At 36.8% G+C, this 15,352-nt stretch overlaps 1 protein-coding gene across 1 annotated transcript in view; it reads right to left on the bottom strand.

The window, feature by feature from the left end:
• Positions 1–1,643: 1,643 nt before the first annotated feature.
• TNKS2 (tankyrase 2) overlaps positions 1,644–15,352 on the bottom strand; it is a 28,057-nt gene continuing 14,348 nt past the window's right edge. Inside the window, exons 18-26 of the mRNA XM_035897270.1 lie at positions 14,687–14,939; positions 13,949–14,031; positions 13,259–13,379; positions 10,893–10,990; positions 10,175–10,249; positions 8,998–9,103; positions 7,293–7,479; positions 5,733–5,889; positions 1,644–5,444 (exon numbers count right to left, since the gene is read on the bottom strand). Coding sequence (XP_035753163.1) covers positions 5,382–5,444; positions 5,733–5,889; positions 7,293–7,479; positions 8,998–9,103; positions 10,175–10,249; positions 10,893–10,990; positions 13,259–13,379; positions 13,949–14,031; positions 14,687–14,939 — 1,143 coding nt within the window. The 3' untranslated portion in view covers positions 1,644–5,381. The remainder of the gene's footprint in view (positions 5,445–5,732; positions 5,890–7,292; positions 7,480–8,997; positions 9,104–10,174; positions 10,250–10,892; positions 10,991–13,258; positions 13,380–13,948; positions 14,032–14,686; positions 14,940–15,352) is intronic.

Genomic DNA, 15,352 nt, shown 5'->3' with positions numbered 1-15,352 from the left:
AACCCCGAATTAGACTTTGCTTCATGAAAACAGGTGCTCTAATGAGTATTTAGTATTCAAAATGAGGCCCTTCCATACCAAGCCAAATCTGATTTATTCTATTGCATGTTTGCAATGCTTCAGTAAAATACTTCCAAATAGGGAACCACTACCTATAAGGTATTGATCATCCTATACAGATTTATATATTTGAAGATGACACTTTTGGACTGCTTGGCAGTTCATGCTATCATTAAGCAAAACAATACTTAATCTAACTGCTGTCAGCTTCCACTTTGACTACTTCAATAACGAAAACCCATTAGATACAATATCCTCCTCAGCTGGGTCATAAGAATTTATACACTAACTGATTTACTGTTACTCATTTTGCAACAAAATCAATTTTTTTTCTTTCAGTTAATTTCAGTTCTACTTACATGCCAATCCTATTTACTTGCTTAATTTATTTACCTGCTTAACTTACTAACCCACTGCATTATCAGGCTAGTCAGAAGTTCTACTTCTGTACCCATCTATTGAGCTGTGATGCCCACCATCTCGCCAAACGGAATACATTTCTTGTTGCGAAATAAACTTCCAAATATACTGCTGGAAAACGTCACCTTTTTGAAGAGCAGGTAGACAACATAAAACCATACACCGCTAGCCCAGAAATGACTACTTCCACATCCATTTCTCAGGATATTTCCATTAGCTTCAGTCAATATTAATCCTTTCCCACCTACATCTGGAAACGGCGTTACTGGCTGACACGAAGCTGCTTTCCCAGCCATAAGAAGTCTCAAGCATACATCCTTAGGCACTACTGCATTTTCTTTTGCTCCTTAAACAATTTACATCTATTTTAAATATTAAGGGTTGCAAATACTACTGCTACTATGATCTTTTGAAAATGGCCCTAACCCAAGAACCCTGCAAGTGAACGTTGCCCTAGCTGTGGCACCGCGCGCACGGCAGTCGTACCCCGATCCCCTTCGCTGCCGCTCGTTACGGCCCCAGCTGCAATGTATTTGAGTTGCAGCTGAATCAATTCAGCAGTTTTACCAAGACAGATCTGACCTCCACCTCCTCCTCAGAATTTTCTGGCCGCATTAAAATCCCCCCCGCCCCGTACACATCCCACCCCTAGATCGGATCCAGGTAGAGAATTTAATGTGGGCTTTCAGCTTGTCTCTGACAATCCATGCTTCAAAAACAATGCTTTTGAGAACTATTGTATAGGACATTTGCCTTCAGTTTTTAAATCCTATTTCTTTTTCTCGCACACATTATTGCCCAGGTCTATTGCCAACATTTTGAATTGGCTGCAGCTTTCTCCTAAATTCCTTCTCAAGAGGAGCTATTTTGAAATCTCTGTAATGTCTACACATCAACACTCATTTGCTGTTTTAATTCAAAATGTACAGAAATGATTCCCAACCTAAGTTGGGAAGTCGATGCACCACAATTATCCGGGCCATCCCTAATAACTGTATTAGTTATTCCTACCATAACTTTGCAGTGCTTGTAGAACTTGCCTTGCTTTCTTCATAGGTTATTTGCTCTTTTATCTCTCTCCCCTCCTGTCTGTCTTCACTCAGTCACCAACTTCGCCCCTTTTTAGGGCAGAACATGTTAACTTCACACCAGTCATCTACATGCTTTTTATCTCACGCTCTGTTCTGGCTGCCTGCAGCTGCTTCTGATCTAGGGAGCCACGGGCAGAGGGAAGAAAGCCCCTGGTGCTCTCACAAGTAGCAGTGCTTACGCTTGCTGGAAAGGGGCAAAGCAAGGCACACTCCTCCCTCCGCACCCTCGCCCACAGCACTGCCCTTGCGGGCACCACCTCCACCTACTGCAGCTTCAGGGGGTGCAGGAAAAGCACAGCGCCAAGAACCAGAGGGGCAGACCTCAGCCAGTCCCATTTTCCAGTTCACCGAAGGTGAGAAAGGAGTCTTTGCTGTATTGTTGCATCAGGTGAGTACAAACCAAGCCTTTACACTTTTTTCCTGGAAGGCAGAAGGTGAGCCACCCATGGGATGCTGTTGCTGTTTCCAGTGAAAAACTGTTTTATTACAACATTAAGTTCAAGAGATGGGCAGAAGGGGAAATGGCTCCTCGGCTGCAGCACCCTGACTGACAGCCGTGGTCTGCTGGAGAAGTCACTTTTTACACTTCTTCTCAGCTTCTTGGTGAATGAAGTGAGTGAGAGAGTAAGCAAGTGTGTGTGTACTCATATATACACACATATGTATACACACACAGCATGGTGTTTAGTGAGCAAGTTCAGGGTAGAAAGGACAGTGGCAACTGCTTTTATAGTTATTCCCATTCAGAATTAGTGCCAGCACACCTCTTCAACATGCATGGGACAGATGTTCCTGTGTTTTTCAGTTATATATGACAAGAGAGTCTGGCTAATTTATTTTTTAATTTCTAAGAACTAAGGTCTAAGCTATGAGTTAAGTTTTTAAGAAAAAACCCTAACATTTTTGATTTGCTTACTTGTAGCAGTTGGTTTTATACTAATTACTTAGTATTAAAAAAACTAATGCAGAACAGAAAGTTAATTTTAATTTTTTACAACCTAGATAGGTGGAATTTTCAGAAGCAATTTTATCAGAAGTTTTATTCCCAAGATACTTTAAAGATTTTCCTTACCTTGAATCTTAGTAAGCATTTGCTTTCCTGCCCTCTAGTGCTCGTATCTATTTAAATCTTCTACGCAAGCCTGATTTTAGAAACCTCCTACCATATAAGTGGTCCTACTGAAATAAAATTACTTACTTATTGCACTACTACAAGTGATCTAAGCAGTACTTTTGCTGTTGCTCATATATGTATCATCCTGCTACCTATGCAATTACTTGAAAGGTAAGACTTCCCAGGTTACCTTTCATTTTACAAAACCAATGTAAGGCAGTTTTCTTTTTCAGTTCTGGACCATATAGTGGAGTTCTAAATGCATAAACTGAAGCTTACATCTAGATTTATCATTAAAACATTTTCACTGGTATCTGAAGCTGCTAGCTCTATTCCAAACTACAAGTTTCCACAGTATTTACAGTTCTTCATCCACATTAAAAGCTCTTCTATTTAATGCAATTAATTTCCCCTCTAATGATGCAGTTTGTTATAGTATTGTGCATGCTTACATTTGAAACAATGGGTTGACGTACTACATCTGGAATTACTCCCATGCTACCAGAAAAACAGTGAATTAAATTTATTTAGTGTTAAATGGATATGGAATGTTATACAGTACATGTAAAGACACTTCAGGATGAGTAAAGCAGAACTAATTGCACAAGAGATTAAAGGTTCACCTCAATAGTCAGTATTATCAAATCATTACAGCTTCCATCTTCAGAGTGCAAGGTATGTCATGCAAAAAAACAGCTCAAAAAATCCCCAAACAGACGAAACCCAACATTGTGGTACCACTTAAAATGCTATCATACCACAATATTTTACAAGACATTAAGTGATCATTCATAGAGAATGAAGCAGTTTAGCAGTAACAAAAAAGTTTTAAACATACTAAACAGATTTTGCATGAACACCAATTCCAGCATTACTATACCTAAGGAACAGGCAACATGCTGGGAGAAAGTACCTAAAAATCAAAGCCTTTTTTATTCATAGCCAATATTACTTTCTGCAAGAGTTATGCAATCTTATCACTCAGATTCCCCACAGAACTGGGTAAGGTTCAATACATTTTTACATAGAGCATAATCACATAACCACCACATCAGCAAGACGATTTCATTATCTTGACCAGTTACTACATTTAAAACCATGGTATGATAACATGCCCTGCGAACGAATTGTCTTCTGGGACAGTGTCCTGTATGTAGAAATATAAAACAACTAAAATATATTCCTAACCACTTTAACCCCAAGTGAACTATAATTTGCATTTAACATATTTTTTGAAATATGCAGGTAAAAGCTGCAGATGGAAGAGAAGCGGAATACACAAGAGAGCTACAATAGGGCTGACTGAACCGATCGGTGCATTCGGTGACCCCAAATGAGACTTGAAAAGGAGGCAGGAGGCTATACCTTTCGTACTCTTCCTCCACCTAAGTGGTCTTATCAGAGCTACGGAAGGCAGCTGCTGCCATGGAAGAGCTGCTCATCCCACTTACATGCTCGTCTCCCAGCCGGCCGAGCACAGGGAGCAGAACCTTGCACCCCGACCAGTTCCACTCAGCCAAAAGCACTGCAGATAAACACACTTCCATGCACCTGCTTCAACTACAGCTTACATTAACATGGAAGAAACACAGGAGATGACAGGATGGTTTTTAACATTTCCACCTCGCAATACTCATACCCAGGGGGCACCAACAGGTAGATTAATTTACCAAAATAAGCATACAAAAAAGGCCAAGTTGTCTGCCCTCATATAAGGAATAAACTATTTAACTTCCCGGCTTAAATGTAAGCAAGAGGAACTCAAGAAAGACCTCCTTGAGGTTAATTTTCCAACTACATTCAAAGAAAATAATTTACTAAAACTGTAACTTGCAAGGTCTGCTAGCCTTGAAGTGAGGATACAGGTTTACTATACCTATAGTTAAATAAAAAACTTCAGAAGACATTTTACAGAAATAAAATATGCAACTCTAGGAAGTAGGTGGAAAAACACTTTAGTATTCAGCTGGAACACACTATTTTCATAGCCCATCACTCTCAGGAATGTATATTTCATAAATAAAAATACAGAACAAACATTTGCATATTCAATCTAAAGGTGGATATTTCTAAACCTCTTCAGATAAAATTTGCTTTCTCCCTCACAAATAAGTGATAAACCCTGAAAAAAAATTGGCTTTTCCAATCTATCGTGCATGAGAAAACACAGATGAACAGATCAACATCTGGAAAAAACATTTTGTACAAGGTTGCAGTTCTAAAACACTTATATTACAAAGCAATGTAAATAAATACCAGGCTAGTACAAAAGCTCTTATTTACAGTTTTACAAATGAAAACGTTTTCAGTGTAAATGCAGTGTTTTAAAGAACACAATTATTAGTAAAATGAATTCCTGTATAGAGCATTACAATTTCTGCTAAATTTCAATGCAGTATTGTATAAAACCATTGTTTCAAGTTAATTTTTGTTTATAATTTAGCACAGCCAAACCCCAGTTTATGCCTGGAATGGTATCTGTTAAAGTGCTGAAAAAGAGGACATTTCTGAAATTTTAGAAAAACATACTGTACATTATTAAAGCTTTATCAAGTCAAAAATGGGGTATTTTGTTCACATTTGCTACCACACCACCTGTGGATGAAAGTTTTTCAACAACTTGTTGCAATTAACAGGATGGCAGCCATTGGTATCCTCGCATCCAAAGTCTGATGGTTTCCCACAAGTAATTTGTCTTAAGCTTCAGTGGTGGCTTCAGGTTTCATAATCTGGTAAGTAATCAAGTATTCGGGATAAGCCTGAAAGAGTGACACACATTCTTTATTATGATTTCATTTTCTAGATAAACTCAGAATGTTTGCTACAGAGGGGAAAAAGTATTTATGCCAAAGAAAAAAAGGCCAAGCGTCAAAGGTAAAATGCCTGGAGAGCGTTCAGGAGACACTGATCCTTTCACCTGCAGCCACAGCTGGAGTTTGTCTTAAGACAAAAGCAAGTCCTAGCACCTCAAAAGTAAGGAAAAAACCCAACACATTATATGCCTTTAAAAAAAAAGTCTAAAAAGACATGCCAAAAAATCTCTTTACCTGCTCCCCTCTGTAAATGACATACTCTGCCAATGCCAGTCCATTTACACTGGGTCGCCCAGTGACGGAGTGATGTCCTGGGGGAGAATGAGCCATTTTCATAGCACTGAACTGCAGGAAAGACTTGCCCAGCGTTACACGACAAAACAGCAATTGCCTGTGTTAAAAGGGAGAAATGACCATGAATACAAAACGCTTGTGAAGCTCCAGAAAGACTACCTTTGAAATTTGAAACTTCTAATTGAGGAGAACAGTGGAAATTTATAGCCACTTTAGTCACTCTTCATAGTTCACAAAATTCTGAAGTTCTGTTCTGAAGGAAGAAGTTACGTTCCCTTTGGAAAAGCTCTTTAGCCTGAGGAAAGGGTTGGTAGTAACATCAAAAAGTGGTCATCTTCATAACTGGAAACAGCATGCTTAACAACATACTCCGAGATTGTCACTACCTTTTTGTGGGCTTTTTTTTTTTTAAAATTTTTTTTTTCTTAAAGTTTTCTGCGGGTGCCCCCCCATCACTCATACTAACAACATAATTCACTTGTGTTTCAACACTAGATTTGTATCTAACAGCCAAATCAACACCAAGGCCAAGTGCAAACTCTAGGTCAACATGAAATACCTCATACTAGCATATGTGAGTATCTTATGTCGTTTTCATTGTAAAAAGACAGAACAAGGGTCCTTATTTCTTTACATATGTACTACTGCAATGGCAATGGAAACTCAGCATTTTTGTAGACCAATGTTATGTACCATTTTGCTCAGCCAAAGCTTTTGCTTTTCTAACTCTTCACACAAGACAAATTTAAAAACCCCAGCTTACTCAAAACTTCAGAAAGCATGAAAAGACGCTGACATCCTCTATAATTCTAGAAGATTATTCTCTTTATTTGAGAGTGCCAGAAAAGAGTAAGCAATATGAAAAGGGGTAGAGACTTAAGGAAGGAAACTGGAAGAGTGACCTTATCCCTGTGATACCAATGCAAAACAGTATGCACACAAACACACAAAATATTCTCCTAGGTGAAATGATGGCCACTACCAGAACTACCTTCATGAAGTAAGAGTAACTTTATGCTGAACTGATGGTACCAGTAAGACATAACAGCTGTTCTGCAGAGAAGTGGACTTAAGAACTCAATTAGTGGTAGAGAGTTCACAAGTCCACTTCTATATTTTAGTGTGTGAAGCAGCAGTGACATGGCAGCTGACTATTACAAAGTACATTGTTCTCAAAAAATACAGCATCCAAGTATCACTGAATTTCTTCTTTCTCTGTAACACAAGCATCTAGCAGGCCCTTCTCACTCTCTGGCTACCTAGGTCTAATTTTTACAATAAATTAAGGGCAAAGGTTTGGTTAAATGCACTGAAGATGGTTAAAGATTCTTTTAAGACTTAAATATAAAAGTTTTCTGAAAGTCTTTGCTAGGCTGAGAATATAGGGAGCACTGAGAAGGTTTGGTCACCAAGCAAACCTTTCTTGAGAGATACTCTGCTGACCTGATGGTCTATAACACAATATACACAGGCAAAATCAGATTCTTTTGAATGACTTACCTGTGGCAAACATAACAAGATCTATCTTTGTGAATTGGACATCCAGTGCCACCTCCAATTCCATACACATACTGATTGCTTTTGGAAGAGTTTTCAGCAAAATAAATCCCAGCTCCAAACATGCCACCTATATAGGCATGTCTCTCATCAAAGCCTTTGTGAATGATTGCATTTACAAATGGGGAACCTAAGAGAAGGAAGTAAAACATTGAAAATACAATATACAGATTTTTGTATGTGTCACAATTCAACCATCCATTCCCAACTCTTTTTTTTTTTTTTTTTTTTTACAGTTTTTCTACACATACAAGAAAATCAATATTCGGAAATCCTGACTTCAGATTTACACAGCCAATTTGCTACAGGTATTATACAAATGACAGTAGCAGATAAGCGTACATTTTAAAGAAAGATTTACAAGGGATAGTATCTGAGACAACTCTTGCTGCAAGAGAAGGCTCCTTGAATCTGCACTCTGTTTGGCAGAGCTTCATTCTAACCAGGATTCTATTGAACCCACTGCTACACAAATCCCGTCTTCTTCCTAACACTAAGAAGATTGATTGCATTTAAAAAGCAATAAATGTAAACCAATATTTATTTACTGACAATGGTCATAAACTTTAGCCTTAAAGAATAATCTGTTCAAAATGGTTGCATTCTGCATCTCAAGACACCTGTACCCGTTAATTTTCACAAAAAGTGCTGGGTTTTTTAGTAAGGATTTTCATAACAATATATATATAAATATGAAAGCACCTTTAGAGAAAAGCTGTTCTAAGAGAACATGGCATTTCAGAGTTGTTGGGAATTTTAGTGAAAAAAATCCAAAGCCTTATCCTCCAGCCTGAAGTTGATAAAACTGTGTATGACGCAGAGTAACATTCCAGATGAGAACCAGAAAATACCATAATTGCTCATCATCTTCTGCAAGTGGCATACATGATGTATATTAATGCTTAAAAAAAATATTAATTTAAAAGATTTTGCTTTAAAGACAGGTCATTCCATTAAGAGGCCGTTTCTTCTCACAGGAGTATAGACCACAGTCAAAAGACAGGATTTAGATATCTACAAGTTCGGGCAAGGAGTTAATTATTGTGTTATTGCTGCTTCCAACAATAATGTATTATGTTGGGAAATATGTAGCTGTCAGTGTAAGGATGTACACTTAATTTGCTTAATTTGCTCATCAGGACAAAGTATATATTTGTGCACAGGAGAGCTGTGAATTGGCTTTAATCTGCTTATTATAAACTATCTTTTCTGGAATGATGAACAAGAACTAACTTATCAAATTATAAAACCAAGAAAACAAACAAATCCCACCCCAAACCCTGAAACAACCCATAGCAGAATAAAGTTTGACCCTTAATCATTTCGGTCATACAGCTGATAAAATAGAATCAGTAACTTAACCAAGGGGGAGGCGCACCCCTTAATCTCCATTCATAATTGCTGAAATGTTTTCACTTAGAACTTTGATGTCTCCTTTAGGGAGAGGAAAGGAGATGCAAATTTCAGAGGAAAGGTGCAGTGCATTTTATGTCCCCACTCTGACATATACAAACACTTGTTCATATAAAACTCATGCAAAACCTATAACCTATTTCCATTGAGAAAATGTACTTTGAGCCAGTAGAAACCCTCCATTAAAGAGTGTTGATGATGAAAAGAGTTCATAACATGCATTTCAATATCTCACCGTGAAACAGCATCCTTTCATTAGCATGGTTATGATTCTCTTCAGAGACCTCTTTCCTCCTGTGAGTGTATCTTTCCCACAGTTTTTTGTTGCACACTTTCTGTATCTGAAACAGTCAAAACATAAGTTCTACCCTGAAACTGAGAACTTCTGTTTACTTTACATGGCTGATGTTTAACCTATAGCAGCTACACCACAGTACAGTTACACTGCCACTTAAACAAGAATACTTTCTTTATAACTCAATGAAACACGAATTCTCTAACTTAACCTGCAGAAGCTGATTGCTGTAGCATAACTTAAGTAAATTATAATTATATGGTTAATTAAGAATCAATTCATTTTAAACATCTGTTGAGCAATACTGCTTAATTTAAATTTAGCAAGCTTAGTCCCAATTCTATTTGAGTATCACTCCAAACATAGCTTGATGCCAAACCTCTGCTAAAAAGATCACCTAGTAAATGAAGAAGTGTCTTCTATGAAGACTTCTAGAACACTTAAAAGAAAGTACATTATGTACTCTCTGCAGATGTATGCAGAGTATACATTGGCAAAGCCTTATGTGTGTGGATATAGCTTGTCAATTCTACTGGGGAAACTAGTATCAGATCAGAATAAAACTTAGTCGTACTTACTTGCAAATCAAAATCTTTATCATTTTAATGAAAATGACCATTTCTTCAGAGGAAAAAAATACGAATGCAAAGCAAAATTCCACTAAATTATCTAAAGCAAGGTTGTCTACTGCCTGGTGTTTTGAGCTTCTTTGGTGTTAAATCAAGCCAAAATAGGTACCCTTTCTTCCATGCTTCAAGAGTTTTGCTTTCACTTCTTGCCGTTTTTTCCCCTGCCGTTCCCTCAACAGAAACCTTCTTTTGTTTCCAATAAAATCTTCTGTCTTTTTCTTAAAATATTCTGCAGTTTTCTGTGAGGTCCTTCTATGTCAATTTCTCATAAAATTCCTTAATTACTATTAACTCATATGCAGTTTTTCCATATAGCCTTATTCTTTGAATTTCCCTGGAAGATGATCTGTTTCCTGTGCATGTCTCAGAATGGCACATCTTATCACATTATGGAACTCAACAAACAAATGTAGAACATTTTATGGACATTTTATTTTCAGCTAAAACTCTAAAGGTGTAACCATTGACCATTAAAATGCAACAGCTACCTTTAAGATGTTGTATCTATTGAAGACTCCACCAGCATGTCCTCCATCTCTATGCTCTCGGACAGTACTCTGCATCTGAAGATTGAGAATTTTAAGGAGGATCACTTTGTTTCATAACACATTCAAAACACATATTTTTCACACAGTCAAATAATTAAAAGAACTAATTCTGTCTTAAAAAAAATCATGCAAGAAATTTTTAGGCAATGACTGTATGTTAAGCAATGCCAGATTTTGTGGATGTACATGAACAGGTTTAATGAGGTGTTTTTTTTTTTTTTAAACTGTATCTTGAACAGTCCATGGTCTAGTTTTCAAATTGAAAAAGATTGTCACTAGTCTATTTAGAATATTGTTTCTTCAGAGTTTTGTCTGTGATTATGACACTTTGGAAGGAAGTGACTGTGTATAACAGTAACTGTGTATAACAGACAGGCAATCGGTAGCATAGAATTTATATGTTATATACAAGAGCTTTTCTATATAGTAGATATTTTAAAAATACTACAAGTAGTAATATCATAAGAAAAAAATTATGGATGTCATGAGCACAGATTATAAGTGGTGCAGTCAAAGTTGGAAATTTGAAGTATCCTTATCAAGTTTTTCTTAGGCTTAGAGACGTTTATTGCGCTGTTAAATTGTCTAGCAATACTTCTGTATCTACTACTTTAGTAGAAACAACAAAAATATTGAGAGACTAGAAAGAAAGGCATACCTCCTCTTCTACTGATTGAAATTCCTTATCTTCAGTGGAAAGATCTATGAGAATAGTTCCGCTACCAGAAGTATTTAGAGTCAGGTATGGGTTAAGCCCTGTGAATATAACAAAACACAACAGTTTCAGAAAGTGCTTTAAGACTGTTGGTTTGGAATGATAACCACTAAGAGATTTTTCTTTATAAAGGAACCATTTTGTCAAAACTCAGTTTACAAGATGAAGAGGTTAGCTGCTAAGGAAGGCAGAGATTACCAATGACTTTAATTGCCTTCCATCAGCCATTTCTGAGGATGTCAAAGCGCAATCCCTCAAATAATTTCATTAGTTGCAAATGAACTTTTTCAGCATCTCTGTTTATGACCTCTAGCCATACATCACAATGCACACAGTATAAACGCCATGAGAAGCACAGCAGCTGGGTCTGGATGCAGATCAATGGCAATCATTTTCATTGATCTATTGATACTGATCAATCATTAACTCAACAAAACAAACATTCCAGACACACTAACCCATTTGTCTCTGCTTAGCTCAGTATGTTAATGTACATGAAAGGGAAACTACATGTAAGCAGTTGCTTACTTAAGAGTCCATTTCAACTCTAGGCGGTGAAACAGTGAGCAACTTTATGCAGTGAGAATTTTATGCAGAATCCATTGTCAATTTACATACAGACTTCAATCACAACTGCCAAGTAACAGGAATATAATTATGGGACGTGAGAATACAAAGACAGTGAGTATCAGGTGTCTTTTTGCCCATGGCCTTCCCAGACACTAGCAGGTGACCAGAGTTAAGATGCTGGGTCCGTCATAATCTCTCTAGAAAGGAATAATGTGGGGAAAAGGGAAATTACAGATTCATCTACAGTCAGGAGCCTTATGTTAACAATGTGCAACTAGAATAGAGTGTTCAGGAGCAAGAAACTCTGGCAAGAAAGCACCAGAATAAAGCTCTTCCACAAAAACCATACTAACCTCAAAATAATGGCTATACCATGTTCTGGAAGAGATGCCAAAATACCAATGCAAACATACTTGAGCGCAAGAGCACAACAGCAAGATAGAGAAAAATTGATAAAACAACTGAACAACAACAATCCTCCCCACCCCAAAAACACACTCTAGAAAAAAAAAAAAATTAAGAGCTGTTGAAATAGTCAGCTTAAGTACTTATGCCTGTGGTTAATGTTATAAATGAGAAAGTCAGACCTTTTATGGCAAGACAGCAAAAGTCTAGAAAGAATGGGGGTGGGAGTGGTGAAGGATTTAGATGTTTGACATTGTGTCTATATACAGACATAGTAAAATATGTACAAATATTTGTATGTTCAAAAATACATTAGTCCTACTTGGAAAGCAAAACCAGTATATGATTACTGAGTTCTAAGTTTACAAAACCAAACAGGACATGAGGCTGAAATGACACCTTGAAAGTAACTTCTATCCAAAATACACGCCTTTGTCAAAAGCCATCTGACAATTAAGAGAAAATTATGAAGATTTGCTTAAATACTTCATTACTAGAAAAAGGATTACCTTAAGGTTGGTTAATACTGTTTTAAGGAACAAAAAATAGCTTGAGATAGTGACTCTCTCATTACTACGGAGTGCAGATTTTAGAATGAGAACTCACAGATGGTGTCTCAAGAGGGGAAAAAAAATCCTACCAATTGTAACTAATTTATTCAATTTCTATGAAAAACAGCAAAACAATAGCAAGTGATGTTTCAGTGAGACAAGGAAGAAACAAAGGTTTGGGGTTTTTTTTGTCTCTTATGCAGCCATAGTTAAATGAAGCGTACTATTCCCAGGATTGTGCTGTTATCAACAGTGCTGCACAAATAAAAGGCTTTAGCATAAACTTCAATACCAGCTGAAACTGCTAAACAAAGCAATTATGTTAATTTTGGTTCACTGGAAGCACACCAACTGTATTTTTAAAGAAAAGTATATATAAGAATTTCAGCTGGCTTTCTGAGAGAGCAAACACAGTATTCTTTTGCAGAACCCAATGGAACAGTACATAACAGGCCCTAACCCATCAATAGAGAATGTGCTCTGCCCTCCAGAGCGCTCTGATGAATACTCTCTACCTCAAAAAGCTTACAATCCTTTTGCACTAGATCTACACTTTACCCAAGTAAACGCAAACCAGCAAGACTCACAGTAATTCACAGCACAAATAAAAGCACTTATGTTTCAAGTCAGAAGACATTCTTACCATTTGAAGTGCCATTTTCTGGGACAATATCTATTATCAATTCTTTTTAATATAGGGTAAAATTTGGAATAATCTAAAACATTTCTAAAAATGGATTCTATAAAGGCAGCATTACATTATAATTTGAAACGAGTATATACCTTGTTGTCCAGAAATCAGTCTTTCAACTCCTTTAATGATTTTATGCCTATGGCCATAAGCATTAATTCCAATTTCCTTCAATTCTTTGTGTCCCATTTCAACCAATACATCCAGTGTTATCTACAATGAAAGCAACACCATTTTTTGTACAACAGCATAAACAGACTAGAACAGCTGCCAATGGCAGTGAAAATATACCTCGTAATAGTTGAGATAAAAAGCAAGTGTGAAAAGAACATGAACGTTGGAGACTTTAGTGTATTATTCTCATACTTCACTTCTACTTAACCGTTTTCTCCAAACATAAATATGCTGCAAACTACAATCGTGTAACTCTCACTGCTTCCCAGGATCATGTTTCTGATTGAGAAATATAATTTTCTAAATGTTACTCAAGCCAAGAGAAACAAAACCAGAAATTACTAATCAACACTGACTACTTATTCACTCCATCATTTATACCACTGAAAGGAAACACGCCTACTCTCTCAAACTGATATAGATATTATTGCACCCATTTTTTCTATATATACATCTATTTTAATATATATTATGGATCAATCAAAAAATTCCAGTTACACTCCTTTCCTTTATTCCATTCCTTTTAAATGTCTCATGTCATTCTAAACAGTTAGTATTTATTCCCTTGTTTTCTAGCTGAGTATCTGGAAATAAATATAGCTACTTACCTGTTCTCTCTCAAATATATCAATTAGATGTTCAAGGCCAAGGTTCCGCACAAACTGGTTTATGCTAAAATCTACACCTGAAACTGGGTAAGAAGAAAAACTCACAATGAACATTCATACACGTATTGTAAAATAAAGTATACACATCTCTCACTGTCTGTGGCAATAACGAGAGAGACAAATTCCTGGTCTTCTGAAGATGGAGTATAAATATCTATATCACTAGCCAGTGGCAACTATTATGTAATCTACCCTAGTATTCTAAGATTTCTACCCCTCCCAAGAGCAGTCCCTGTGCTTCCACAAGACAGGCAACTAACTAGCTACCAGAAGTGCATGTTCAAACACAAAATATTTTGAGAACCAAAATGTTACAGAAGTAACAAGATCAAGATATCTGATCCAAGAAGAGCCTCTTAGAAGCTAGTTAAAGTCTGTAGTAAAATACTGTTTGGCAGGTAGCCAAATTTCATCTGACTTCTCTTTTAAAACACAATTCACCATTTTGGTTCTGTACAGCAAAAAAAAGAAACAATTTAAAGATTCTGTAAGGGAAAAGCACCAAAATCTTGTATTGCAAGACTTCTAGACTTCTGTTCCTCGTTAACAACATCATAAGGAATAGGGATACTGCGTATGTCACAGTAACTGTGTGCATGTGGGGGAAAGTTCATACTTGTGTATTCTTTTTACCATATGGTAGAAAATCTTATTAAGTCCTAACTGAGAAAGCCTCACCTTCTTTTTTCTCCAGAACAGTAGCTCCCTCTGCACTGTTTGTGCCAACAACAGAAGAAAGTTCAGAAAAACTACCAGACAGGTTGTCAAGACTACTTGCAGCAGACAAACTGGATGGACTGGATGGGACAGAAGACAGGGAATCCGCTGTAGAACCTGTAGTCTGAGACACACTTATAACCTGAGGTTTGTAGCAAGTCGGTAAGGCGGAAGGAGGCATTGCCGCTGTCAATAACGCACTGACATCGTCTGCCTAAATAGCAGAAAACAACTTATTAAAACAGAGGAACAGTTTTACACAACGTTTTTTCCTAGAACGCATTATCGTTATTCCAGACTTAAGTATACTGCAAAATAAATGCATATTGGAAAAATAGACATTTTACAACGCGGTTTACAAATGGCCTCTTGTGCCAACAGCGTACAAGAAATTGTAAATTGTTTATAAATAAAAATTGTAACAAGATAAAAAGTAAAGACTTCCAATATTTCTAAAGAACTTTAGGGGCAGTTAAACAGAATACGTTTTCTAAGAAAAAATGAACAAGAGCTTCTACTGGCAACCACCATTTATGAAACAAAACAGTTACGCTGAGTGTAGCTATATAGCATTATAATACTTAGGAAAAAGCCACCCAAAAACTTAATAGCCAGACAGTTTCCTAA

Source organism: Egretta garzetta, unplaced genomic scaffold, assembly GCF_000687185.1.
Source record: "Egretta garzetta isolate BGI_Z169 unplaced genomic scaffold, ASM68718v1 scaffold56, whole genome shotgun sequence".
Classification (NCBI taxonomy): domain Eukaryota; kingdom Metazoa; phylum Chordata; class Aves; order Pelecaniformes; family Ardeidae; genus Egretta; species Egretta garzetta.
The sequence above is the reverse complement of the archived record's forward strand: the minus strand, read 5'-3'. Positions and strand labels throughout refer to the sequence as shown.